The 19,158-nt window shown below is 43.9% G+C and overlaps 1 protein-coding gene across 1 annotated transcript in view; it reads right to left on the bottom strand.

Moving 5' to 3' along the window:
• Positions 1-1,284: 1,284 nt before the first annotated feature.
• Positions 1,285-19,158, bottom strand: part of LOC144237129 (acyl-coenzyme A synthetase ACSM1, mitochondrial-like) — a 31,151-nt gene continuing 13,277 nt past the window's right edge. Inside the window, exons 5-12 of the mRNA XM_077770810.1 lie at positions 17,164-17,323; positions 13,333-13,412; positions 10,945-11,068; positions 8,646-8,726; positions 7,997-8,098; positions 4,755-4,882; positions 3,077-3,242; positions 1,285-1,610 (exon numbers count right to left, since the gene is read on the bottom strand). Coding sequence (XP_077626936.1) covers positions 1,524-1,610; positions 3,077-3,242; positions 4,755-4,882; positions 7,997-8,098; positions 8,646-8,726; positions 10,945-11,068; positions 13,333-13,412; positions 17,164-17,323 — 928 coding nt within the window. The 3' untranslated portion in view covers positions 1,285-1,523. The remainder of the gene's footprint in view (positions 1,611-3,076; positions 3,243-4,754; positions 4,883-7,996; positions 8,099-8,645; positions 8,727-10,944; positions 11,069-13,332; positions 13,413-17,163; positions 17,324-19,158) is intronic.

Raw genomic sequence — 19,158 nt, 5'->3', positions numbered from 1 at the left:
TTTTTCACCCGACCTCCAGTGTCCTTCCTTGTGGTGCCACCTCGGTCCCCAAGGTTGGATGGAGTGAAGGGGCAGCTCAGAGGACCACAGGCCAGCAGGTGGCAGGGCTGCAGATGGCAGCAGGAGGTGATAACGTGTGGGGAGGGCTCTGGGCCCCTGGCGAGGCCGAGGGATTCCTGGGCTCTGGGAGGGGTGATGAGTGGGGGCCCCTTGAGAGGGCTGAGGAACAGAGCTCCTGGGCACCCTGGAAGGAATGTGGGATTGAGCACCTCTGGAAAGAGCTGGAGGAGTCCTGAGGGACTCACGGGTCCCCAAAGGGCAGATCCCTCACTCACCTGTGCTGGTGCAGGTTGGGGGCCTGGAGGCAGCAGCAGCAGTTAGAGGCAGCAGACGCAGCAGATCCATGGGATGGTGGATGGAGCAGTGAGCCATGGTTGTGCAAGCAAGTGGAATCACCACTCTGGGCTGCCCTCAGCCCCTGCCCCCTTCCCCAGCCACCTCAATAGCTCTGGCCCTGGCCTCACCCTCCAGCAGGACAGGGGCAAGCCAGGCAGAGGTGGTCACCTGGGGCCCCAGGAGTGTCCCCCCTGACCTCTGTGTCCTAGCTGTGGAACGGGCATAAGGAGTCAGCCAGGGTGCTTGGAACCNAGGTGATAACGTGTGGGGAGGGCTCTGGGCCCCTGGCGAGGCCGAGGGATTCCTGGGCTCTGGGAGGGGTGATGAGTGGGGGCCCCTTGAGAGGGCTGAGGAACAGAGCTCCTGGGCACCCTGGAAGGAATGTGGGATTGAGCACCTCTGGAAAGAGCTGGAGGAGTCCTGAGGGACTCACGGGTCCCCAAAGGGCAGATCCCTCACTCACCTGTGCTGGTGCAGGTTGGGGGCCTGGAGGCAGCAGCAGCAGTTAGAGGCAGCAGACGCAGCAGATCCATGGGATGGTGGATGGAGCAGTGAGCCATGGTTGTGCAAGCAAGTGGAATCACCACTCTGGGCTGCCCTCAGCCCCTGCCCCCTTCCCCAGCCACCTCAATAGCTCTGGCCCTGGCCTCACCCTCCAGCAGGACAGGGGCAAGCCAGGCAGAGGTGGTCACCTGGGGCCCCAGGAGTGTCCCCCCTGACCTCTGTGTCCTAGCTGTGGAACGGGCATAAGGAGTCAGCCAGGGTGCTTGGAACCAGGAGGGAGAATCTGGCCCCAGAGCCTTCTCTGATGGGACTTGGGGAGAATTATGGAGGGATAGCTTTTAGTGCCAGTTCATTCACAGAAGAAAAGCACAACACAAGGTCACCTTGGATGCTGATGTCAGTGTTTTATTACCCAGGCCACATTCAGAGCACTGACCCAGGGATGTGTAGGGAGGACAATAACTGATGCTAATTGAAAAGAACCAAAAACCTAGAATGTGGACACTCCTGATGCTCTGACAAAACAGTGCTCTACATTCCCCTGCTCACCCTTTCCACAGTGGGAAACTGAGGCAGCCAGGGATTAGAGCAAGATCACACAGTGGTTTCTGAGTGTTTACTGATTACTTCTGACCAAACTCCTTTTTCCGAAGTTCACTTCTCTTAATCTTGCCAGTGATGGTTTTGGGCAGCTCTGGGACAAATTCCACCTGGTTGAGGATGAAGCAAACCCGTCCTGACTTAGCCCTGCTGTCATTTCCTACCAATGCACCACGTCCCTCCTTTGCCCCTGCGCAGTCCCCCAGACAGGCTGACACCACGTGGTGGCCTCATAGGCTTCACGAAGCACATCACATTTTCCTCTGACCTGGGAAGCTGGACGCAGCCCTGTGACATGCTCTGACCAGTGAAATGTGAGTGGGAGTGAAGTGTGCCACCTCGAACACAACACTTGGGAATAAGTGATTCTGGTCACCTCTGGGTCCATCGCTTATAGCACCTGGTAGTTACTGGTGGTGCTCTTTTATCCCGCTCCCAGGAGGACCATGGTGGACATGAGGCATGAGCAAGGAAGATACCTCCCTTATTATAAGGCCCTATGATTTGGGGGCTATCTGTTACCCAGAATAACATCTAGTCCGCCCTAACTGGTATGCATCCTCTGGTTTCCTCTCTCTGAGGCAGCACAGCCTAACATTCGAAGCATGTTCTCGTGTCAGATATGCGTGGGTTTGAGATCCAGCTCCATCCTTTGATGAACTCCAAGCTCAGGCAATTTACTGGGAGTCTCTGAGCCTCCATTTCTATTCCAAAAATGGATGGTTACACCATCTCCAGTTTGAAGTGGATTACATGAAATAACAACAACAACAAAAAATGTAACTCTTTGAGTCCAGGGCCTGTCACCCATGGTGAATGCAAAATAAATAGTAGCAGTATAATTCTATGTCCTGATTGTAAACATTCAGAAAATGCAGGAACATATTCTTACAAAGGAAGGAAATGTTAAATATACAGCATATGTATCCTTTCAAAAAGTGTTTTTCAACAAAGAGTATAGTATGTATATTCCTTTACAGCCTGCTTTTGTCTCTTAATAAGATATTGTGATTTTTGATATTGCAAGTGAAAGATTTGCATCATCTTTTTAAATTATAGGACAACATTAAGTGTAATTTAGACATAATGTAATCATTTCTCTATTCCTGAACATTTCCATAGGTTGCACATGGCCTTGAAAACAAATGAAGTAGAATGTATTGTTTGCTAGAATAAATATTACTTTGTTAACCCTATTTGTTATGTATCTATACAAGCATTGGGTTGCAATTTAGAATGTATTTCTTGCTAGAAATAATGTTTCTAAAATGTGTGGTAGGTGTTGATCTGAATTTCTTTTTCAAATTTTGAAAGATTACAAGGAATCTTGATCTCTGGACACTTGTCTCATGGTTTTCTTTATGTTGACCTGCCAGCCATGTTTTTGACACCGAATAAAAGTTCCATCTGACTAAGTTGGTTCTCCCATATCACTAAGTTGAACTACTGCTTCTGCATCAGAAAATGTTCATTCCGTTGGCTACATCAGCTCACCCAGGCCACACGAGGGGATTTGGGGAAGCAGAGCCCAGGAACCATGGCAGGGACCACATCCCATCCATGAGCCTTCACTCACCTTCCTCGGGTACTTATACGGGGCTGTCACTGACTTCACATGCTGCTGCAGCTCCTGGGTGAGCTGGTCCCGGTCATGGGAGAGGTATTCCGGGGTCAGGACAATAAATGCCTTCACCACCTGCAGTGTAGAACCAGAGTGGAGGCTCAGCATGAGTGGTAACCAACTGTATAGTTTAAAAAGCAAATGCTTCTTAAGTAAATGGAAAAACAAGTTGAGAGTTGAGCCTTTGCAAAAAACAGGACCAGTTTCCATACATCCAATTTCTACTCTTTGCCTTAGAAAATAACATAACCTGCCAGCCTCCATTTCCTTCTCTGTGATGTGCGGATAGCATAGCTTCACCCGTCATTGCATTTATGTCAAGATTCATTGAGATAATACATGAAAAACATGAGGCAATTTTAAATATTTTATTCNGACTCCTTCTTGGTTTCTGAGCAGCTGTCAGGGCTGGGTGACCTAGGGCTTCAAGTGTCATACTCTGAAGAGCCACATCTTCCTTAGGTATGTCACATAACTGTCTCAGGGAGCCCAGATACCTGTGTGCTGCCTCTGCCTTGCACTTCCTGGACGCAATAGGACACTCACATGCTCCCCAGGGTTTCTCACCTCACTGCCTCTGCTCTGGGAAGAGGGCCCATGTGTATTCCTCCCTGAGCTCCGGGGCTTGGTTCCAGCAGCTTCACCTGGCATGAAACCTATTGGCAACCTCAACCTTTACCTTAAACATGCATGCAGATTCTGCATTCTGTTCCTCACTAGATTAGCATGTTTTAGAAATTAAGAAAGGAAATAAACTCACGCCCTAAAATATCCAAGAGAACTTGTTACTCCAGTGTAATGTGCCAAAAATCTTTTAAATCATGTGACTGTTTAGGGACAACAGACTTGGAGTCCGGTGACTTTGGTTCAACTCAGGTTTGAAACCAGTTCTCTTTGAAACTTTAGGGAACTTTCTTCACTGGTCACTACCTCAGTTTCCTCATCTGTCAAATGGGCATAATTGCATCTACCTTCTAGCATTGAGAGGCTGGTTATATAAAGCGCTGCAGAGAGTGCTTCCACATCGTAAGTGCTCCACAGAGGTTAATTGCTTTTATTTGTTATTAAGTTTTTCTGTGAAATGTTGTGTCCCATCAGAGAAGCCAAGCATAGAAGAAACCTCCTCAACCAGTAGATGCCAAAGTGAAGTCTCCCTGCCAAATCCTTTAAACTGTATAATGACTTTTTTTAAATGCTCTATTTATTTCTGAGAGAGAGACAGAACACAAGATAGGGAGAGAGACAGAAAGAGGAAGACACAGATTCTGGAGCAGGCTCCAGGCTCCGAAGTGTCAGCACAGCACCCGACACAGGGCTCGAACTCAAAGACCACTAGATCACGACACAAGCAGAAGTCAGATGCTTAACCGACAGAGCTACCCTGGCGTCCCTAAATTGTGTAATGTCTTATGTTCCTCTTGAAGACCTTGCTGAACTTCACTTAGATAGATTCTTCTGGATGCAGCGCTTGGGGAAGATACAGAGATACACCCAGAAAAGGACCTCTTGACATAGCTTTGTTCAGAATTAGCCTGAGGGTCAAATCACCAATGCATGGACAAACGTCGGGACAAGCTGGATGCATTCAGGCATGTGAAGGTGATGCTTCCAGGCGCAGGTCAGCGACACCTACCCAGAGGCATTGATGATGTCGTCATTCCTCCCAAGGAACCAGATGTAGCCCTCTTCATCCATAGTTGCTCTATCCCCGGTGTTGTAAAAGTCCCCACACTCCACTTCGGCAGTCTTTTCTGGGTTGTCCTGAGAAGATAACAGCATTCCTTAGTTGAAGATAATTAGCTTAAATTAAAAAGTTTTTTAATGTTTATTTTTGACAGAGACAAAGACAGAGCGTGCGTGGTAGAGGGGCACACACACACACACACACACACACACACACAGAATGCAGTGTCTTGAACTCTTGCATTTCATCACAGAGCCTCACGTGGGGCTCGAACTCACAAACTGTGAGATCCTGACCTGAGCTGAAGTCAGATTCCCAACTGACTTAGCCACCTAGACATCCAAGAAGGCAATCAGTTTAGCGATGATGATCCAAAACCTGGCACTCAGATCTGTGTTCAAATTCTCCTTGGTCTAGCTGGCACCTAGACAAATTCTGTAATCTTTCCGAGTCTATTTTCACTACATCCAAGTACTCAACGCACACAACTTGATAATTAGTGGATAATATCGAGCCAATTTTAAGGACAATTTTAAGGATACATTTCTGTGTGGCACTCTAGCAGAATAAAATTTCCACTACAGCATGGAACTTGTTTATTTATTGCTCTCAGCTTTGTACTCAAAAGGTGTCTGAAAAAATCAGAATTGTCAAAAAAACTTTTGTTATACGAATTTCATTCCCCCAATACTACCTCACCTGATCCTCCCAGAAAGCCTATAGGGCTGGTATTTTTCTAATTAAACTGTTTATTTTAAGATAATTGTAGATTTGATTGCAGTTATAAGAAATAACACAGAGATCCTGTGTACCATTTACTCAGTTTCCCCTGTAGTAGCTTCTTGCAAAACTGTATTTCATTATCACAACCAGGACATTGACATTGCTACATTCCACCAATCTCAGATTTCCCAAAGGTTTACTTGTACTTATGCGTGTGTGTGGTCTATTTAGTACTTTGCAATTTTATCACATGTGCAGGTTCACGCATCCACCACCATAGTCAAGACACAGAAGGTTCCCATAATCCCAAGGATCCCTTGTGTGGCTCTTTTATATCCATCCCTACCTCCCTCCTTTCTTCCCTCTGTCCTCCCTTCAAATCCCTAACCCCTTGACAATGGCTAATCTATTCCCCAGTTTTATAATTTTGTCATTTTAAGAATGTTACATAAATAGAATCCTGTAATAGTATGTAAACTTTTGGGTCTAGCTCTTTTTTTATTTTTTCATTCAGTATAATTGTCTGGAAATTCATCCAGTTTCTTGCATTCGTTAATACTTTGGTCCTAGTTATTGCTGAATGGTGTTTCATATTATGAACGAACCCCAGTTTGGATGTCTAACTATTGAGGGGCATTTGGGTTGGTCTCACCTTTAAGTTGTTGTGAATAAATAAGGTTTATTTATGTTGGAGAGAGAGAGACAGACAGAGGGCAAGCACGGGAGGGGCAGAGAGGTAGGGAGACACAGAATCTGAAGCAGAATCCAGGCTCTGATTTGTCAGCACAGAGCCCAACATGGGGACTGAACTCACAAACCATGAGATCATGACCTGAGTGGAAGTCAGATGCTTACCAATTGAGCCACCCAAGATTCCCTAAAATATGCATATTCTTAAAGCCAAAAAGTACATTAAAAGTCACCAACGTCTAGGAATATGAGGAAGAGCAAGGTGTTTAATGAGAATAGAGTTTCTATTTGGGTTGAAAAAAATTTTTTGCAGATGCATGGTGGTAATTTTTGGACAATATTGTGAATTTACTCAATGCCACTGAATTGTGTGTGTAAAAATGGAGAAAAGGGTAATTTCTATGTTATATATATTTTATCTCAATAAAGAAAATAAAGGAAAAAGGCAAACAAATCTTAGTGGCCGGGTGACAACATAGAGTCATGAGAGCATGTAAAAAGATGTACATACATAGGTTTGGGCATTGACTGAGGACATCTTTGTGAAACAAAATATGTTATTTACAATTAAGAAAAAAATGTCATTGCTCTGGACCTTCCCAGTTTAATTTAACCAGAATCTCTGTGGTTGGATCCAAAAATTAATATTTTAAAAACTCCTCAAATGATTCTAACATGCAAGCAGGGCTGAGAACCACTGAAACTAAATGTGTCCCTCTCTGTTTACAATTTTCTCTTTTATACACATTTAAAATTGTGCTACAGTGAATAAAGGCTAGGGTCTGCATATTTGCTTTTGGGCAATAATATCACAAAAGGAGCAGTACCCCACTCCTCCCCGCCACAGGTCATAGAGTGACAACAGTGACATGAATGGTTGCTACTGTGGAGAAAGGACATGGGTCTGAGATCAATTCAAGGTCTGTCCACCATCCGCTGGCCAATCTTGGAAGTTGAGATTTTGTTCCTAGTCACCACTACTAACCAGGCCTGGGTTTGGTGGGGTAAGAGTTTCAGTATCCTTAGAGTCTATCACAGTTTTATATAATCGCTGGATTTCTTACATAGGGGTTGGGGATCAAAAAGATGTGGGGCTAATTCCAATCCTAGAGCTGCAAGTTATTTGACATGGGGAAGACATACAACTCTTCCAATGTGCAGATTCTTACTTTGTGAAGTGTAGACAAAGGTGCCCCCTGGAGGCTCAGCAATATTAACAGATGTGCACACCCCATTGGTAAGTGGGACTATTAGGATGTGAACCCAGTTAAAGCTTGCACTCTCAACTGTAAAAGATCATTGGAACCCAAGCATGGTACTTCTGGAACCAGACTTCTTTCTCCCCCATCAGCACTGAAATGCCAGATGGCTTAGGACAGGAAGGGACGTGGGAACACTGGAGATTAATTACAAGACGCTTCATTGGGGCACCTGGGTGGCTCAATTGGTTAAGCTTCCGACTTCGGCTCAAGTCATGAGTTCACGATTTCTGAGTTCGAGCCCCTTTATGAGGCTCTGTGTGGACAGTTCAGAGCTTGAAACCTGTTTTAGGTTCCCTGTCTCCCTGCTCTCTGTCCCTCCCTCCCCCCTCTCTCTCAAACAAACATTAAAAAAAAATTTTTTTTTAAGAAGAAGCTTCACTGAATTGGAGTGAATGAAGGGAGTATGAAGAAGGCTCAGGGTGCAGAGTTGAATTGTCCCCACTCACTCAGCACCCACACAACTCCCTGCAGGGATTTTCAGGGCCTGGAAGGGGCCGGGTGAGGGTCACCACTTACTTCATAGCACATGAAGAGGCCTATGGGCTTGGTGGGCTTGATCCTGATGCCAATGTTGCCTTCAGTGTTGAGCGGCAGGATGTTACCCTTGTCATCAATGATCTGGAGCAAGAGGTCTGTGAATCCCACCCAGCAGGGCCACCCCAACACGCATGCCCCACCCAAACGTTAGCTGACTATTCATGTGAACCTGGTGAGAATAAGTTGGGGGTGGGAGCCCTGTCAGAAAATAAATTACAATTGTCAAAAGTCTTTGAAATCAGCGAATGGTGAAGCCAATGTCATGGGTCTATTTGTTTCATGGATATACAAGCATTGCAAATGTGTCGGCAAGCTGGAAGACACAGGTGAGGAAAAACTAGAAGCACCAGCTGATGGAGAGAGTAGCCAGGTGCTCCAGGTGCTCTGGTTGTAGCTGTTGTGTGTGAAGCTTCCAGCTGCCAGGCTCAGCTGCATTCGTGCCCAGGATACTGCAGTTCTCAAAAGAAGTCTCCCGAGGAAATCAGAGGGAAAATAGGAGGAGAGGAGAATGGATGGCAACTGGGGCGGGGGAGTGGGGTGGGAACAGCTGGTTCTGTCACCTGGTGTCACAATTGTCTGATCCCAGCTGAGCCCTAACTATTCCCAGCCAATGCCTTTAGGACCAAACCTGGATGTCGAAGGGGAGGATGCTTTTCCCCATGGAACCTGGCTTGATCTTCATTCCCCGTAAAGTGCCACAACTTATTCCCTGTTTACAACAGAAGAAAATGGTGTTGCTCAAAGAGTCCAGGCTGTCTACAAAGCCTCAAGAACTATCCACAGCATCCTTCCTCACCAAGGTCATTTGAGGCTGTGCAAAGAGCCCTTGTGGGGAAGCTAGAAGGCCCAGATTCAAGGTAAGGTGCAAGGCATTGACCCAGCTCTGGTCAGCAGATGTTCACTGCACCTGTGGGCATGTAATGTGAGGTGTGGAGTGCCCACTGTATGTCAGATATGTGTCCGTTTGCTAGTGTAAGGCCATGAAACCATTAGCATTTATTTGGGGCTGTTGAACAGTGATACGAACCTTGTCTCATTCACTCAGCGCTGTGTTGAGAGTATTCTGATTGTGTTGGTCCCTTGGCTAAAGAACTGCCCCACCTCCTTTATTTCCCTGATGACCCACATTCTTCCTTTATGGTACTCTAAAATATCATTTTTTCTAAAGTCAAGTAGGCTAGGATTTGTTTCGTGGATATGAATCTTCACTCCAGTTGTGTGCCAATTAATCCTCTTTGATTTCTCCTCCTAAGGTGGGTAATTATAACACTTACCTCTCACAGTACCTGGGTATATGGAAAACTCTTCACTCAGTGCCAGGCACAACAGGTTAGTTCAATAAACAACCACTACTAGCTATTATTCAGCCCCCAGAAAAGTCCGTTGGGAGAGTCTCCTTCTGTAGTATTTCCTCCCATCCTTCCATTATAGCCATCAGAGCATTATACTTATTTTTGTTTGTCTGTTTCTTTCAGTGGATAACAAGCATCCTGATAATAGAGATTGCCTCATTCATTTCTATACTCCATCCCCCTAGCATTCTAGTTCAACACCTGCTTAAACACAAGAATAACTGCAAGGTGAGCATATACAAGTAGTTGGACATTGTAGCCAGAGCCGTATATACATCCTTTCATTTCCCTTAATACAACCCAGCAAGATTGGGTTATACTCCCATTCTGGAGATAGAGAAGCATAGACTCTAGAAGGTTCAATGCTATGCTAATGGTCTTGAATCCTGTGATTGGCAAGGCTGATATTTGAACTGGTGTCGGAGTTCCTAGGAAGGGAAGCTGTTCCCCTTTGCTATGCTGCTACTCACAGCATAGGCATACGGAAAATGTTCCTTAGATGAGCCAGTAGGTAAAAAGTACTTTGAGATATGAAGCACCAGTCAGATATAAAGCACCACTCAGATATAAGGGGGTATTCTGTCTGTTGTTGCAAATAATTGATGTCATGAGTGTAGGTACTTCCCATTCTACCACCCTCCTCCTTGTCCAAATATAAACTATGAACCATACAGGACAAGGGTGGAATCTAAATATTTCTCAGGCCTGCAGGCAGATCAATTAACTGATTATTTAACATAATTTTTCCCCCAAAAGTCAGTGAAGTATGTGAACTGAGGCTAAAACAGCCATTTTGCTGCAGCTCCTGAGATGGCAGCCATCCCTCTGTCAGCCTTGGGGATAATAAGGAAGTTGGGGAGTGGCCCTGTCCAGCAATAGAAATGGCTTCAGAATGTGTATGAAGAGAGATATGCACCTCCACTGTCATTGATAAAGTTTTTGTAGTTTATGACATGCATGATACTTTGAATGCATTCATGATACTTTGAATGCACTGCCACATGTCTGCTTACTGATGCCTTTGAGAATCACATTCTGTGTGTGTGTGTGTGTGTGTGTGTGTGTGTGTGTGTGTGTGTGTTTGGTATATACAGAAAGTCTCTGCTCCCTCCTCCACTCCAGCTAGTGTACCACAATCAAACCTGTGTGCTGTCCACCTAAACACCCAGAAATGAACTTCTGGGGCTGACTCTTAGTGTTGTGTTTGCCTCCCTAGGAAGGGATGGTGAAGTTGGCAGAACTTGTGGGTGGTGGCTTCCCTGTTACTGGAGAGAACCTCCCATCCCACCACCCTTGATGATCTCCATAGAGCTTAATGATCACACACACAGTGGCATCATGTCCTTAGACCCCTTTGAAAGTCTTCATCCAATAGTTTCCAGCACATTGGCCTCTTGACAAATTGATTAGCTGTGAAATGTCTTTGTGCGAATTGATTTGGGGCACATTAGTCTAACTCTGAAGCCTCCCATTGTCTTCAGGCAATGCTGTGAACAGGGTGGGGCCTCTGCACACACATGTTGGGCTCCATGGCTCAGCACACACTGATGGGCCCAGAAAGGACTGTCTACCTACTGTTTCTGACTGTCCGTAGACCTGGTAGAGCAGAAGGCCCGTGCGTCTTCTCCACTCCTCTTGTTCTTCTGGCAGCAGAGCCTCCCCACCAGTAACGCAGTGCTCCAGGGCAGGAAACCTGAGACTAGGGGAAGGCAAGGTATCAACAGAGCTTGCAGTCAGGTCTTGGATGCTCTACCCCAGGCCCAGAGTGTTAAGAGCTCACGCATAGCCTTGTCATCTGGATCATTTATCCTTTTGCTTTCTGGTGTTCTTATTTGCCTTTAGGGCAATTTACTGGAGGTCAAAGACAAGGGGAAGTCACTCATTTCCTGTTGGTTCGTGTCAACTCTTCTGGCAAGGGGTGGGTGGTGCTGGTGAGGCTAATGGATTTGATTAAAGGTTTGAATCAAATGTGGAAGTTGATGTAAAGAGATGCCAAAGACATATTTATCAGACATTGCCTTAACATCCTAGGCGGATGGACATTTTATAAAGGATAATGAGTGGGTGATAAGACCCCCAGAAGCATGTGAGGATAAACTCCCTTCTATGAAGAGTGGGTCATGTGAACTGAAGGAGTTTTGTATTTCTGAGCAGAAAATCCAAGTGAAGAGGTGGAAATGAATTGCTCAGGACATCAAGGAAGACCAGGATGAGTGTAGAAAAGGAGAGAAGGGGTGTAGGTAACAGCCCTGAGAGAAGGAATTTCAGACAGAGCAGAAACATTGGCTGTGAACGTTTCTAGTAGGTCCATTTCGTGACATAAATCCTCTTTCATTTTCCTCATAAAATTTTCCATAAATAAGACAAAATAGCCACAAAGTAATGATGGATTCCCTGAAAGGCATGGGGAGAAGCGATTGAGATCTGAGTACCAGCTGGCCAGGGGCTGAGCCAGGTTAGCTCTTGAGGATCAGAGAGGCAGCAGCCACCTAGTCCACCTTTCCATCCTCATCACCCTGGCACTGGGTACATACAGAGTTGGGGGTGATGGACAAGAAGGTGGTTTTCCTGAAGTGTCTTCTTCATTCCTCTGCAACTTTATTCCAAATAGATCACATGGGCAGAGTCTGATACAGTCATTAGTTATGACTTGGGGGAGTTATTGGATTTGGACAAAGATACTCATCTGAGGAATACTTCAAAAAGTTGCTTCTTCTGAACTGTGAAACACAAATGGAGTCCAACTAGCATGAGGCTTCATGAAAAAAGTCAAGTTGTGTTTCAAACTTAGATTCATAAAGATAGTCATTAAACACCTTAATATTTTAAGTCTATATTTAAAACATCTTACTCTGAATTTTGGAGGAGTCATCTTAATTTCAGAGTCTTTAAAAGATTAGTAAATGTCCATATGTTTCAAAGAGCAGATTCCGGTTGAGCTAAGATGAGCTCACAAACATGGGAAAATGCAAAAACAAAACTATAGTAAGAGAACACTATGTATCCATCAGATGGACAGAAATTAAAAACTCTGACCAAAAAAATACTCCCAATGTTATGGAATAATGGGAATTCTACCTTGCTAGTGGGAGCATAGATTGGTTCAGCATTTTGGAAAACCGGGTGGTAGAATGTAGTGTTAGAGTGAACTAGCAATTCCTCTTCCAGGAAAATGGTACAGAAATGCATGCTTATATGCACCAGGGTACATGTAAAAGTAGTCAACGTAGCATTAGTCATCAATAACCCCAAAATAAAAACTACCTAAGTGTCCATTAATGGTACAACTGATAAAAAATATGCAATATTTTAATACAATGGGGTATTACACAGCAATGAAAATAGACTATAGCAATATATAGCAACATAGACACATCCAAAAAACATAAGTTGAAAAAGCAAGCCAGATATTATGGAATAATGTATGATTATATGCAAAGTTCAAAGGTAAGTAAAATATAATAATTTGCTGAGAGTTATTTACTTAGGAGGGTTTCTATAAGGGAAAATAAGGATATTAACCCCATAAAAGTCAAATATGAGTTCCTTTTGGGAAGATAGAGAGCCATGCAGGTATTTCTGGGTGGTTGGCAATGTTCTATTCTTGTAACTCATGTGAGTGGTGACATAGGTGTTTTTATTTTCAACAATTTATTAGTCTATACATTTATGTGTTATGTCTTTTTCTGTATGTCTGTCCTTTCCTAAGAAAAATGTTCACAAAATAATAAACCTACAATAATGCATGGCCCACTGAGCATTTCATTTGGATCTCTGAGTCCCACTTTAATTAATTAATTAGGCTGATTAATGATAGTTATCACCACCAACACTTAATTTACCACTACCACACCCACACACCCCTCAAAGAACCACAGTTAAAAAGTCAGACCACAGTACACTGGATTCCTTACATTCCTACCCAAAGATTGTTATGACCAGCTCCCACCACTTCTACCATACCTGGTAGAAATCTGCTGTAGAACCATTCGATACACAGCTGGAGCAGCAAGGCACTGGGTGATGGGGTATTTGCACAATGTCTAGAAAGTGAGGAAAGAAGAATTTTATTCTTGTAGTAAAGATTTAAAATATCAATTATTACCATTTTAATTCTGATCGCCCTTGTAGGAGAGCCCTATTCATTTGTTAGTTCTTTCAATATGCCTATATCGAGCATGGATTTTCTGTGTGACACGGATCAGGCACTGATGGGGGAAATGCAAGAAGAGTTAGACAACATCGCAACTGGGAGTGTGTACTATAGAGGAGATAAAACAGGACTCAACTGGTAAGGGAGGAACTGGGAGATTTCTCTCACAGAGTCTCATAGGAGAGACTGGAAGGAGAACTTAGCAGAGGGAAATACTCCTTCTGATTGGGTGATCCAGGGGCCTCATGGAACAGGTGGCATTTATCTAGCTGGGGTATTTAACAAATGGATCTGGTCTCCACAGGCAGAGGAATAGAGGAGGTTCTTGCAGATAGAAGGGGTAAGAGGAGCAAAGTCTCCAGAGTTGAAGAAACATTGAAGTATAGTCAAAATATGGTTTATTTAGGCAGGAGAGGAACAAGAAGTAACTTTAGGAAGACTGAGGTTAGATTTAGACAGGAGAAGTTAAGAAGTAAATTCAGAAAGATTGAGGTCAGTTGGAAATCAGATAGTTTAAAATGTCTGGTATTCACCCTTGTTTTGCTAGAGGTGGGAGTCTTTCAGCTTAGGATCAGGCTGGAGATACCCTGGGAGAGCAAGGAACACTCAAGAGGGGAGAATGTGGGTTTGGGGTCTGCCTGCCTGACTTCAATCCTGTTATTTGATTCCTCTGCAATTCTGTTCCCTCTTCTGTAAAATGGGAGTATCTATAGCTTCCATACAGAACCACAGGGAGGAGTAATGGGCATATGGGGAAATCTGCCTCCTCTCTCAGTCTCTCTTTTTAAATTTTTATTTGAGAGAGAAAGAGAGAGAGAGAGTCTCAAGCAGCTTCTATGCTAAATTTGGAGACTCACATAGGGCTTGATCCAAGAACCCTGGGATGACCTGAGCCAAAATCAAGAGCCGGTCACTCAAGTGACTGAACCACCTAGATGCCCCTGTCCCTGTCTTTCTGAGTCGAATCAATTTCCTTCCTTCCTTCCTTCCTTCCTTCCTTCCTTCCTTCCTTCCTTCCTTCCTTCCTTCCTCCCTTTCTTTCCACTGTAATTTATATACAGTGTTATATTAGTTTCGGATGTACAATATGGTGATTCAACAATTCTACATATGACTCATTGCTCATCGTGTTAAGTGTATTCTTAATCCCCTTCACCTATTCCACCCATCCCCCCACGTCCCCTGTGGTAACCATCAGTTTGTCTATACAGTTAAGAGTCTCTTTTGGGGTTTCTCTCTTGCTTTTTTTTGTTTCTTTTGTTTCCTAAATTCCGTATGAGCAAAATCATATGGTATTTGTCTTTCTCTGACTGATTTAGCATTATACCTTGTAGATCCATCCAAGTTGTTGAAAATGGCAAGATTTCATTATTTTTTTATGGCTGAGTAATATTCCATTACACATATATGTCTATATGTATAGGTATATGCATATATGTATGCATATACCACATCTTTATCCATTCATCTGTGGACAAACACTTGATCTGCTTCCATAATTTGGCTATTGCAAATAATGCTGAAATAAACATAGCAGTGTATATATCTTTTGGAAATAGTATTTGTGTAGATACTCAGTAGTACAATTACTGAGTCATGTGGTAATTCTATTTTTAATTTTTTGAGGAATCTCATACTGTTTTCCATCGTGGCTGCACCAGCTTGCACTCCTGCGAAACAGTGCATGATGTTTGCCTTTTTCCCACATCGTCACCAAACTTGTTTGTTGTCTTCTTTATTTTAGCATACTGACAGATGTGGGGTTATATCTCGTTGTGGTTTCATTTCTATTTCCCTGATGAGGAGTGATATTGAGCATCTTTTCACGTGTCTGTTGGCCATCTGGATGTCTTCTTTAGAGAAATGTCTGCTCATGTCTTGTGCTAATTTTTTTTAAGTATGTTTCACTCCCAGTATGGAGCCCAATGTGGGGTTTGAACTCACAACCCTGAGATCAAGACTTGAGCTGAGATTAAGTGTAGGACTCTGAATTGATTGAGCCACCCAGGCACCCCACAAGTAAAAAATAAATAAAAATATTTAAACTTTCAAATGCTGATCTGTGTGTATTTGTGTAAATTTGTATAATTAGTAATTTAAAATAATTTAGCTTAAAATATACTGACACTTTGGAGACACCCATGTACTTAGTGGAGGGGGGAGGGGAAAGATGGATTTGGCGCTCTTTGTGCAGCTTTAAGCCTCAGGGACTGGCATAATGTGAATAGTGAACAATGATATTGACATGAGGTGGGGAATGAGAAATGGGAAATGTCTGATGTGCTGAAGGCATCATCAGACGGACTTGGGGTAGATAAACAAAGGGGGAATTTGCATTGAAAGAAACTAGACCCAAAGTACAGTTTTGAGAGTCCTTTGACTGGGTGTCCATGCTGGTTGGTGAAATGGAAGTAGAGGAGACTGTTTACAAGGAAGAGGAATGGTGAGGACAGACTGTTGGAGGACTGCAGTGTTCAGCGGTAAGGGGGGTGAAGAGACTGTGTCTGCAGCAAGTGAAGAATGTTCTATAGAGAAATTTGATATTAAGGGAGGAAAGACTCGGTTGGTCCGGTGTGTACCAGGGTAAAGTGAAGGTATTTTTTAGGATGAGGAACGTTGAATATGTTAATGGACTAAGGGGGAATACAGTTAATGAAGTGGAAGAGGTTGAAAACACAGGAGAAAACATTTAAAGGATAAAAGATCAATGGAGAGGGAGAAAGTGAAAGGTTGAAAATACAGAAGAAAAGTTTTAATCGATGGAAGAAAATGAGAAGGGCTCTTAACTGAAGGACAGAGTAAAGAAAAGAACTTGCAGGGGCTGAGGTAGGGGAGTGGGGACTGGACTTTGAGAGGTGGAGGGGCAGGTGTGCCTGTGAGATGGAAAGCAAAGGTGTGTGTGGAGATGCAAAGAGCATTTTCAGATGAATGGAAGTATAGCGAGAGGGTTCACATGGGTGCCTTGAGTTATTACCATGAGATATACCTAACAATACCAGCTTCCACCACTGCTTCCTGGGTGCCTCCCTTGTGCCAACTCAGGGTTAAGCACTTCACCCACTTCTCCTGTACCAACCTATTTATATTTCAACAATTTTGTGACATAGGAATTATTAAAACTTCCATTTCACAGGGGAGGACACTGAGGCTCAGAGTACAAGTAAACCACAAATAAACGTGAAACATGGAATAAGAAGCCCTATTTGTCATTTTCTAAGGACATTGTTTTAAACAATTTATTGAAATGAGCAACAATAATAAGAACAACACACACACACACACACACACACACACCAGCCACCTGGCTCTGGCAGATCCAGGATCCAGAATCCAGGAGACCTGGCTTGCTCTCATTGGTTTAATCTCTTAAAATGTTTATTCAGGGTCCCAAGCCCAGGAAGTCTGTTTCATAGGGCTGAAGGAGGGCTTGGAATATGCATTTTCTTCAAGGTTTCATCTAACGTGATTCTCATACAGTAACTAACTCAGTGCTCCACACTTTGAGAAACCCTGAACCAGGGTTATATTATGCTAATAAGACTTTTTGCTAAATAAAATATTTCTCAGCAGGTCCAGTTTTTGAGTTTGAAACATGAGTGTCTTCTAGGAGTTTGTTGGTACTGGAAGGTTTATCTTCTTACCTGTAGAATGACCTTAGGGTCAAACTGAGGCAGATGATGGATGAAGAGTGTAGACCCTGCTGTCCATGGTTCAAACAGGCACCCCAAGGAAGCCATAATCCAGCCTGGGTCCGAAAGGCACCAGAGGACATCAGATGTCTTCAGTTGCATTAATTGCCTGCTAACTCCAAAACAAAGTGGCCTCAGCTAGGTGATCATGAGAGGATATGATCGATCGAGGGCCAGGGACTCTGATTTTCAGGGCAGACCCACCTCTCATTCTCAGTGCATGTGGTTTGAGTGGGATCCAGACACACTCCCACCCCAGGTCCCTAAAACATGCCAAATCCTGTTTTCTTGTCATGTGTGATTTCAACTGGTTTAGTTATAATGATCCTTAAGGCTGGGAATTGACTCTGTTACTTATACAGTCCTAGGAAATGCTGGCAGCCATTTGGGGTTAACAAGGGATAAGCCTTTCTGAGAAGTGCATCAAAACACAGCAGATGGAGAGTTGAAAACCTGACCCAGAGACTCTAGCTATGTCTGAAGCCAAACCCTGGATGCCTCCCTCATGATCAAAAAATTCCTTTTTTCACTCTTAGGCCTAAAGAGGGTTAGATTTGGCTTTCTGTCATTTGTAATGGAGAAAGATAAAGGGAAAGAGAGAGAGGAATGGAGGGAGAGAGAGAGAGAACACTAGTTAATATCACATTTGGTAAAGGACTGGAAACAATTATCCACTAGGGCATTAAACGAAAAGCAGGGTGGGAAAGGTTTCTCATTTCTCTATCCTATCTAACTGCTCCTGGGGGATGTCTGTGTGTAACTCCTTGAGAAAACACAATCCTCCTATTAGCAGACTAAGGCTCTGAGGAGTTTTTCTATTAGCAGGGAAGGGCTTGGATAAACAATTCACCCTCCCTCACCTTAGGATTGTGGCTCACCCACAGAATATTATTAGCTAGGAAGACCTGTCTTCTCAGCTTCACACCCAACTATCCACTGAACATCTCTTCTGCAGTGTGCCTCAGGCACCTTGAACCGATCCTAATCTCTCCTGCCTCCCTTCATCTTGCAGCCACAGTAATCTTCTAAAAACACAAATCTGATTAGGGCTTTCCCTAGCTGAAATACATCCCTTTACTCCAAAACCTCCTCGTCATTTTCGAAGACTCTAAACTGTATACCAAGGCCACTAGATCCTGGGCCCTGCTCACTGGTTCCCAACTCCTTCCATATGTCCCTTATCACATAGGCTGAGCACGAGATATCCCAAAGTCTCTGTAGTGGATAATGCCAGTTTTAATATCTTTGTGCCTCTGCTCTTGTCATTCAGACTGCACAGAAAGCCCTTGCCTTCTTTCCACCCCCATTCTTCCAGGGTTTTGCTAGTCAACTGCTATCATTGCATAACGCTGCATCTGCACATAATGCTGCACTGTCAACAAAAAAAAAAGTCTTCTCTGACCTCTGGTCTGGTTAATAAGTTAGAAAATATATGGAACTTCTTCTGGTCTGAATATTTTTATCTGGAGTATGGACAGAGAGAAGAAGAGGCTCGGTTTAAAATGGATTAAATGATTAACCCAAGGCTACAGCTTAAGCCTCTATGATTGATTTTCTAGATTAGGGGCAGTGGCATGTTGTTGCTTGGTTCCATTACCCTTTTTCCCAAGAGCTCATGACTAAGTAACTCCACGTTTCATTTGTTCATAATTGGGAAATGGAAAGGACCGGTCACTTCAGGTGACATTGTTAAAACATTCTGTCTTTTGCCACCAAACCCTGAGTCAATTGACAGGGACACAATGGCTTGTCATTTTTGTGGTTTGCTGAATGCTTGCGGTCTCCCCCCACACTTCTTACACACCTCTTATAAAGGTGCTCAGGCAGGACCTAAATGGGCCTCCTTGGTCTCCAGAGGCCTCTGTTAGCAAACCATTAGGATTCCCAGTGTCTACCTGTCAAGACTCTCAGGAGTCTGAATCAATGAGCCCAGACAGAAGAAACAGG

This window comes from Crocuta crocuta, unplaced genomic scaffold (genome assembly GCF_008692635.1).
Source record: "Crocuta crocuta isolate KB4526 unplaced genomic scaffold, BGI_CrCroc_1.0 scaffold887, whole genome shotgun sequence".
In the NCBI taxonomy this organism is placed as follows: domain Eukaryota; kingdom Metazoa; phylum Chordata; class Mammalia; order Carnivora; family Hyaenidae; genus Crocuta; species Crocuta crocuta.
This window is presented reverse-complemented; position numbering and strand designations above follow the sequence as displayed.